The 10,000-nt window shown below is 46.0% G+C and overlaps 1 protein-coding gene across 3 annotated transcripts in view; it reads left to right on the top strand.

Annotated features, from left to right (window-relative positions):
* LOC306916973 (partitioning defective 3 homolog B-like) overlaps positions 1-10,000 on the top strand; it is a 308,458-nt gene that overhangs the window by 60,202 nt on the left and 238,256 nt on the right. For all 3 annotated transcript variants that reach the window (XM_079495073.1, XM_079495074.1, XM_079495072.1), the window contains exon 4: positions 4,591-4,703. In XM_079495073.1, coding sequence (XP_079351199.1) covers positions 4,591-4,703 — 113 coding nt within the window. The remainder of the gene's footprint in view (positions 1-4,590; positions 4,704-10,000) is intronic.

Here is a 10,000-nt window from a genome sequence, read left to right as displayed (position 1 = left end):
ACACACACACACACACACACACACACACACACACACACACACACACACACACACAATCAGCAGAGTTGTTATCGCACCTTTCCCACAAACAGCTTGGGCTGGACCACTATCGATCGCCATGGAGACAAGACCACCCTCGGTGCGGTGTGAGACATCTATGCACAGACACGTGTACGCACGCACGCGCGTGCGCGTACACACACACTCAATAATGACCACACACATGTTTACACACTCTTATTATCCTACTATAAAACTCTTATTATCCTATTATACATGCGCGGAAGTTCACCTTTTTACGCTTTGTTCCGTAAATGAATGCCCTACTTCATCATACAAGAGTGTATGTATGTGTGTGTGTGTGTGTGTGTGTGTGTGTGTGTGTGTGTGTGTGTTTGTGTGTGTGTATATGAAATGGTTTTGGACGTACAAGGTTTCCACCCGACAGCAATGATTATACAGATATAATCAGTAATTTAGTGTGCACGCACGCACGCACGCACGCACGCAAGCAAACGGAGAGACGGGCCATTCTTCTCCTCTTCATGTCCTCAGAGTGAACCATAGTGCTGTGGCATCACACACATTTCTTCTGAGAACTCAAGCGAGGAAGCTTTTCTCCAAATAACCGTGTGTGAGTGTGAGTTCAAAAACGGGGCCTGTTTTCTGTTCTCTGGTTTCAGAAGACAAACAGGAGATGAGCACACACTGCCTCCATACAGTCCTTTCCCCCCCCCCCCCCCCTGTACTAGTCAATTAACCCATTTTGGGCGGGAACCCCTTTTGGTGTTAGCATTATGTTATGCTTTAGCTATTGAAAAATAGCAGATCTACAAGCTCATAGCGCGCCACCGAGTGGCGCGCTACGAGCTTGTAGGTCTGCTATTTTTGAAAAATCGAAGAACCACTGACATAGAAACATAGCTTTTTCAGAAGACTGTCAGGATGTAGAAGACTTTTTAGAATCAAAATCAAAATGGGTTAAATAGAAGCCACAAAACCAAAATAAATCATACATCATCCCTGGTTCCTTGCTTGTGGAGGTCATATTGGTTATTTACCATGTATAGACCAGTGGTCCCCAAACTTTTTTTAGCTCAAGAACCAGAAGTGAAATTAGACTTTTTGCCCGCTACCCAAACTATTGAAAATAGTAGATCGACAAGCTCACAACACAGCAAGAAGAGCTTGTAGATTGGCTATTTTATAATCTAATTTGTGGAATTAGATTAGACTTCTTTCATTTCTTCATGAAATTACTAAAAAAACAATCACTGCATTGGTTTTTAATTCATGAAAAGGTTAGCTTTTTTGGGGAATGTTTTTTGAAAATGTTTTGAAATGGTGGTAATAAAAAGTAAAATGTAGGAAACAAAATATGAAGAGACCCATACAAATGTTTTGGCGACCCACTAAGGGGTCCCGACCCAGTGTTTGGGAAGCAGTTATCTAGAGACCATGGGTCTTAAACAGGGGGTCCGGGACCGCCTAGAGTTACTTCAGGGGCTCCATGCACCAAATCTCTGTGATTGGATTGTTTTTACATTACCCACGTGAATCCTAACATCCCACATTCTTTAAAAAAAAATTGTCCCACGATCTTTGTAACCCATTTTTTTCACCCAGTTTGTCTAGTGTAATCCTGGGCGCTTCACTCCCTCTGCCAACCTGGGGAGAGCAACGGACTGACCTCATGTTTCCTTCAATGCATGAGAGGAAATTTAGATAAATAGCCATTTGCCAGGCAGCGAAGGCGCTTGCCGAACTTTTCACTTTGAACACTTTACTTTCTGGGCACTAAACGTGAAATCTGAAAAGTTTAGTTTCCCTTAAAGTGCAAGTCTTTTTTCTGTCCAGTTTTCCGTTACGTTGCAGTCAGCCCTGAGTATAGTACAGTGAGACCAGCGCAGCTACAGTCAACCCTGAGTATAGTACAGTGAGACCACCACAGCTGCAGTCAACCCTGAGTACAGTATAGTACAGTGAGACCAGCGCAGCTACAGTCAACCCTGAGTATAGTACAGTGAGACCACCACAGCTGCAGTCAACCCTGAGTACAGTATAGTACAGTGAGACCAGCGCAGCTACAGTCAACCCTGAGTATAGTACAGTGAGACCACCACAGCTGCAGTCAACCCTGAGTACAGTATAGTACAGTGAGACCACCACAGCTGCAGTCAACACTGAGTATAGTACAGTGAGACCACCACAGCTACAGTCAACCCTGAGTATAGTACAGTGAGACCACCACAGCTACAGTCAACCCTGAGTATAGTACAGTGAGACCACCACAGCTACAGTCAGCCCTGAGTATAGTACAGTGAGACCACCACAGCTGCAGTCAACCCTGAGTATAGTACAGTGAGACCACCACAGCTGCAGTCAACCCTGAGTATAGTACAGTGAGACCACCACAGCTGCAGTCAGCCCTGAGTATAGTACAGTGAGACCAGCGCAGCTACAGTCAACCCTGAGTATAGTACAGTGAGACCACCACAGCTACAGTCAACCCTGCAGTATAGTACAGTGAGACCACCACAGCTACAGTCAACCCTGAGTATAGTACAGTGAGACCACCACAGCTACAGTCAGCCCTGAGTATAGTACAGTGAGACCACCACAGCTGCAGTCAACCCTGAGTATAGTACAGTGAGACCACCACAGCTGCAGTCAACCCTGAGTATAGTACAGTGAGACCAGCGCAGCTGCAGTCAACCCGGAGTATATACAGTGAGACCAGCGCAGCTGCAGTCAACACTGAGTATAGTACAGTGAGACCAGCGCAGCTGCAGTCAACCCGGAGTATATACAGTGAGACCAGCGCAGCTGCAGTCAACACTGAGTATAGTACAGTGAGACCAGCGCAGCTGCAGTCAACCCGGAGTATATACAGTGAGACCAGCGCAGCTGCAGTCAACCCTGAACAAAGGACATAGAACTGCACAACAGTATCCATCTATTAGCTCACAACGCAACACGTTGTGAGCTAACTTTCCTACCTTCCGCAAAGAGTTTCGGTGTACGGGGAAAAAATAGGTTTTCAGCCAGTGGTCCGGGGACCTAACCTGACTCCGCCAGATGGGGCAGCAGAGAGTACACTGGGTTCCCCCCTCCTGCTCCCATCTGGGAACTCTCAGGCAGACTAGATGCTCCGGCCACCAAACGGCCTGGCCAATCAGCGGCAGCTAGAGGCGGGATCAAGGCAGCACTGTGTATGCCTTGATCCCGCCTCTAGCTGCCGCTGAGGTGGTTTCAGGTAGTCCCCAACCTGATGGAGCTGGTAACCAACTGGACCCTTATTAAATCTTTAACTCTTGAGTGTAAAATTAATCCAAATGGGTCCATTTGGTTTCATTTAACGCTCTCAAGAGTTAAATTATTGTTAAACGTCTGCATTACTAAATTTACAAGAAGTCTATACAATTAGAGAATGTAGAATAATTGTTATTTTGATCAATGTTTGCCTGTTATCTCTCCCATCGCACCAACATCAACACAGCATGGAATTGGGGACACAATCTTATCCAATGACGGTATTCAAAGTTTTGGGTCTGAGAGGCTAAATCTCACCAAATCCGTGTCAAGTCCGTGGCTCAAATGCCAGATAAATAAATGGGCCTTGATACAACAAGGGGTTGAAAAACCTCTGATATAGACCCACGGGGGGGACGGCCGGTCACCAAATAATCCAGTTTAAGTGGTTAACTGCATCTGACCTATATAGAAGAGTTACGACCGGACACTCCAATCTACTACTAAGATCCCTGACTCGGTGGTCCTGCTTGACCTTTTGGGAGGTCAAACGGCAGGGTGGGCGGGTGGGTCAAAGCCAGTGACCCTGGCGTCGGTGTATAGACGCGGGCGGTGGTCCTTGGCTGTCCAGAGGCTTAAGTGGCGTGGGAGGATTTATGGGAACGCCGGGGGTCTGATTGGACTTGAGAGGGTTAAATAGTGCGGGATTTATGGGACTGACCGCTGGGTAATGGACACTGGTCTGCCGCTGACTGGAGGTCAATTGTGTCCACTTTGTGCGTGTGTGTTTGTGTGTGTGCCACATTCGCGTGTGCGTTACCAGGCTATAGTGACGACCAAAATGTCCCCACAAGTGTAACAGAATTTGGTTTAGAAACGGATGTTTGTTTTGTGGTTAAATACACATTTTCTATTTGTTTTGTTGTGCTTCAATGGCTTCAATGGCATTGTCTGTTTAAATCCTCATACCATGCAATAGTGTCTTAATACACACACAACAATTAGCTCTCATAAAACTCCTGCCCTAAAATGTTGACGTCCTCACAAGTATAGTAATACAAACATGCCACACACACACACACACACACACACACACACACACACACACACACACACACACACACACACACACACACACACACACACACACACACACACACACACACACACACACACACACACACACACACACACAGCCATGACCCCCTGCCAGTAGCTTGTGTCTCCATTCTAACCACTATTAGAACACAACCCCTGTCACTGACCCTCCAAACACAGATGGATGACTCTCTCTCTCTCTATCTGTGTGTGTGTCTCTCTCTGTCTCTCTCCCCACAGACAACACGTTACTGGTGAGGAGCAGCAGTGACTCTGCCTTGGTCCTGCCCCTGCAGGAGATCAGGACCACGCCCCCACTGGACAACCGCCACGGCAACAAGTCGTCTGAACCCGTAAGTTCATGACCAAACCCACACAGCGTGTTATGGATTTGTCGTGTCTGTTATGACACTTTTTCACCCCTGAAAGTATCACAAAATTGACACTGCTAGCTATAGGACCTGTGGGATCTGTTGGCGGCGCACGTTATGCAGGGGAACGCATGCGTCTTCCTCAATTTCGACGATGGAACATCTTCGTCGACTATCTTTTTCCATTGACAAAAAATAAATAAACGAAATAAAACTTTCATTACCATAACTAAGACTAAATATATAGACAATTTTGTCAACAAATATAAACTAGAATACAATGTTAAGGAGGGACTAGTGGAGAAGAGATCCAGTGCAGCACCGTGCCACCCAAGAGTAGGACTCAGGGCTCCGTCGTGCGACCTATTAAGTCGCGTATGCTACTTAATTTCTTAAAGGTGCGAGTTAACATTTAACGAGGTCGCGCCGGTGCTACTTATTGCTTTCACTCCCCGCCTCAACCATGAGGCACGGGCGACAGGCGATAATAAAATATTACTTTCTTCTGGCTCATTCTGCCGAGTCTCGCCTCTCTCCCTCCCCCTCCCCCTCCCCCTCCCCCTCTCCCCCTCCCCCTCTCCCTCACTCTCACTCTCCCTCTCTCTGCCTGCCTGAGTGCCTGTCTGTCTGCACACGGGAGTCACGTATACAACGCAGTGGCGGCACGCTCACTGATCAACCCCCGAAACAAAACAAAGATTTCAGCAACAGACAGACGTGCACTTAAGTTTCCCTGGAGCGTGCACTCAGCACAACATTTTACAACTGGATGATGATGCTCGCACTGAATCCACGGAGACAGCAGACACAGAACATGTCCCCAAACACTGAGGTAAACTTGTTGTTGTTTGATTCAACACAGAGTGCCACGGAAAAATAGCTTCCAATAGCTTGTTGTTTTGCGTCGAGTAGCGCCGTGTGCAGGCTACATACACGCATCGCATCGGCCAACAAAATACATCTCCCACGTGAAACCTTATATAAAGTAAGTAGCCTTGCTGAGCCATGAGGCCCATAGGGCAGGAGCCTATCTCCTGTTTCTGTAGCGTGAGGCAGCTTGATGTACAAGTACACCCCCTGGACATGACGCTAGTATGTCGCAGGGATTTACCCCCAATCCAACCCTTGATGCTGAGTGCCAAGCAGGGAGGCACTGGGTCCCATTTTTAGAGTCTTTGGTATAACCCGGCCGGGGATTGAACCCCGACCTCCCAGTCTCAGGGCGGACACTCTAACCACAAGGCCACTGAGCTGGTTTCAAACCTTATATATATTCTATATATTATATACGTATATTCTTCGTCGTACGACGTGTTGCATGCTGAAAATAGCAGATTCACAAGCTCACAATGCGTCACGTCCACCACACGTTGTGAGCTTGTAGATCACCTACTGTCAAACTAGGGGGTTTTCATGATGCTGAATCCATTCCAATCATTCGTTTTGCAAAAAAAACTCATTGGGCTAAAAACAACCAATGCCGTCATCACAATTTATTTTCAAAACTAATGCTTGGAATGGATTCAGCATCATGAAAACCCCCTAGTTTGACACATCACATGCTAGATAAAGCATGATGACATTTTGAATATTTTGCCTTCTATAGGTTGTTAATGGTATGGTCACATATTATGCCAATTATGAAAATTGCTCAACATATGCAAGTTAGCATCCGGCAGTTTCTACATGCTGGGGACCCATACTAAACATTTCTAACATAAAACGTTGGTGTACTCAACATGTCCGGGTTCACTTTTTGGCTACTAGGCTATGCAGGCTGAGAAGACGTTCAGAAACCTTTACCTTCACAATAAAAGCACATCGGCTTTCACATGTTGGGGCTTCATTCCATATAAAGACAGAAGCAAAGTGGCAAGGATTACGAATTCGGTGGCATTTCACATTCGCAGAAGAGTGCAGGAAGAGTGGGCACGTAAACATTGTGGGCACCTCAGTGTTAAATATCCTTATTGGCCATGTTGAGGTTGAACATGCCCATGCAGAAGGTATAAGGGGTGTGTCTCATTTCTGTTTCATATAGCCAAATGATAATGACGATATGGAAAAATGCACTATACTGTAGGTTTTCCTATAGACTGTTATGTTTATGCCCAGGTAGCTTATAAAAACACATACTGTGTGTGTGTGTGTGTGTGTGTGTGTGTGTGTGTGTGTGTGTGTGTGTGTGTGTGTGTGTGTGTGTGTGTGTGTGTGTGTGTGTGTGTGTGTGTGTGTGTGTGTGTGTGTGTGTGTGTGTGTGTGTGTGTGTGTGTGTGTGTGTGTGTGTGTGTGTGTGTGAGATAAAATATAAATATTCCCTGTCATGTGCATTTTTGCTTCAGCCAAGAAAACCTTTGCTAGCCTTGGTGATAAGGTCATGTATTAATACCAACGCTATACAAAGAAAAAGATGGTGCTACCTAATTTGTGGTGGCGCTACCAACTGAAAAGGTTGGTGGCTACCTGTGCAAAAGTTAGTCTGGAGCCCTGCTAGGACTTGAGTTACAACTCAATTTACACCAAAAATAGGCGATCAACAAGCTTAAAACATGTCACAAAGCGGCACGTTTTACCCCCCCCCCCCCCTCCCCAGAATAGTCGCCATTTCTTTGGATAGTTCAACTTGACACCGTCGTACGACGAAGCCTAAATGGACATCGGTGGTTTCAGAGTAAAAAAAACAACAAGCAAACAAACAAAAAAGCCTTCAGGCTGTACTCTGAAAGAGTGCTTTTTTCTTCAATGTGGGACTTTGTGTACTGGCTTTTTTTTTTCCTTCTTTATTTTCTTTCTTTCTTCCTTTCAATGTGTCTGTCTCTGATATTGTGTGTGTGTGTGTGTGTGTGTGTGTGTGCTCGATTGTGTGTGTGCAGTGAGCCAGTGAACGGGAGGAGTTTGAGTTCAAGTCATAATTGTGTGCGTGCGTGCATGCATGCATGTGTTTGCGTTTATCGCATGGCAATGATTCTCAACGTGGGTTTCGGTGGACACCCAGGGGTCCTTGGAGCTAGGGGGGTCCCCAGCTAAATGATTGATAGTTAATGTTCACCATTATAGAGCGTCGCAGTCCCGCCCCCTTTCATGACTACGCCAGGCCCAGGAAATAGTTTACAATGCTTTTTTCCCATAGACATTCCAAAACGTATTTATTTAAAGACCTTATAAGCGTCGTACAAAGCCAACTCTTGTCGTGACAAATCATGACAACAAACACAATATTTTGGACCAAACAAATAATTACAAAGAAGAAAAACCACAAAAAAAGTGTTGTAACCTGCCATTTTCTTCTTCTTTCTAATTATTTGTTCAGCCCGAAAAAATGTGTTTGTTGTCATGATTTGTCATGACAAGAGTTAGCTTTGTCCGCGGCGTAAACGTCTTTAAATAAATACTTTCTGAAAAGTCTATGAGGAAAATGAACAGGGATTTCTTTTCCGGGTCTCTCGAGCGGGCGGGACTGCGACGCTCTATTACATGCACAAGTAAATACACAAAGGATAAGACCCTTTCGCCAACCCAGGGCGCTGCTGATGACGCGGAGGAGGCGCTGCTGATGACGCTGTGGGCGCCAGTGCCCACAGCGTCCCCGGCGGGAATTGAACCTGGCACCTTCTAGCTGTGAGGCGGCATCACTATACAGACTGCGTCGCCATGCCCCCACCAATCATAATCACCATCACCGTCCCGGTATTAAGGACCACACTGATGTCTTTGCATCGGCTCTGCGATGCTGTTCGTGGTCGTTTTTTACATTGTATTTAGATGTCAGTTTTGGGCTCACACAGCACTCTGGATGTAGATGTCACCACACATGTATCGGTGTAGGCGGAGATCAATGATCATCTGGCTACGCGAGACTAGGAGAAGAGTAACAGTACACCCACTGTACTGTGTGTGTCTGTGTGTGTGTGTGTGCGTGCGTGCGTGTGCGCTTGTCATGGCCTCGTGAGCAGATTGAGTGTGGGACCTGATAGACTTCCATTCGGGCGATCAATACACTATCACTTCATCTGCACTCGTCCGCTGTATCATCACTACAGTGCACCTCCTCTCTCTCTCTCTCTCTCTCTCCCCCTTATCTTTGTCACACACACACACACACACACACACACACACACACACACACACACACACACACACACACACACACACACACACACACACACACACACACACACACACTGTCGTCCATCTTGAAGGAGCTATTGGAAGCAAGATAAGCTGTAATTAAGTCCAATACAGTGATAAATATGCGATCTGTCCCTTTAATTGATTTTCTTTTTTTTTTCTCACTGCATGATATGATCACCGAGATAGCTAAACCTCTCTGCTCTCTCTCTCTCTCTCTCTCTCTCTCTCTCTCTCTCTCTCTCTCTCCTCTCTCTCTCCCTCTCTCCCTCTCTCCCTCTCTCCCTCTCTCCCTCCCTTTCCCTCTCTCTCTCTCCCTCTCCCTCTCCCTCTCCCTCTCTCTCTATCTCCCTCTCCCTCTCTCTCTATCTCCCTCTCCCTCTCTCTCTCTCTCTCTCTCTCTCTCTCCCTCTATCTCTCTCTCCCTCTCTCTCTCTCTCTCTCTCTCTCTCTCTCTCTCTCTCTCTCTCTCTCTCTCTCTCTGTGTGTGTGTGTGTGTGTGTGTGTGTGTGTGTGTGTGTGTGTGTGTGTGTGTGTGTGTGTGTGTGTGTGTGTGTGTGTGTGTGTGTGTGTGTGTGTGTGTGTGTGTGTGTGTCTCTCTCTCTCCCCCTCTGCCCCCGACCCCTTCTCTCTGACTTGAATAAAGAGATCCCACAACACTACTGTAAAGAGATCAGCATTGCTATGTTACCATACAGTACCACAGTACATACTGTATACAACCATAACGGTAGTTTTTATATCATTTTGATTAGGGCTTGGATCAGATTTTGTTGAAATTTGTCCGTGAACTAACTTTTTTGATAAACGGCTATAGTGTAGATTCTGTCTGAACACAAACATTAAATGCCATTGACAATGAATGGAGAATTTTCGGCATATGTCAAATCGTGCCAAATCGTCTGTCGGTGGAGACCCTTGGCCAATAAGGGACCACTATTATTGGTGACGTAATTCACTAATAAATGTAAATTTATTGATATTTATTTTCGTATTTTTGTTTTATTTCCGTCCTACACAAACATTAAGTTCCCATTGACAGTGAATGGAGAATTTTACCCCCTCACTTCACACGGGTGTGATTTTTATCTGACGATTACGATGAAAAAAGATGACGGTGTCAAATCGGTTCCAAATGTGACGGGTCCGAT

This window comes from Electrona antarctica (genome assembly GCF_951216825.1).
Source record: "Electrona antarctica genome assembly, chromosome: 24".
Classification (NCBI taxonomy): Eukaryota; Metazoa; Chordata; class Actinopteri; order Myctophiformes; family Myctophidae; genus Electrona; species Electrona antarctica.
The sequence above is the reverse complement of the archived record's forward strand: the minus strand, read 5'-3'. Positions and strand labels throughout refer to the sequence as shown.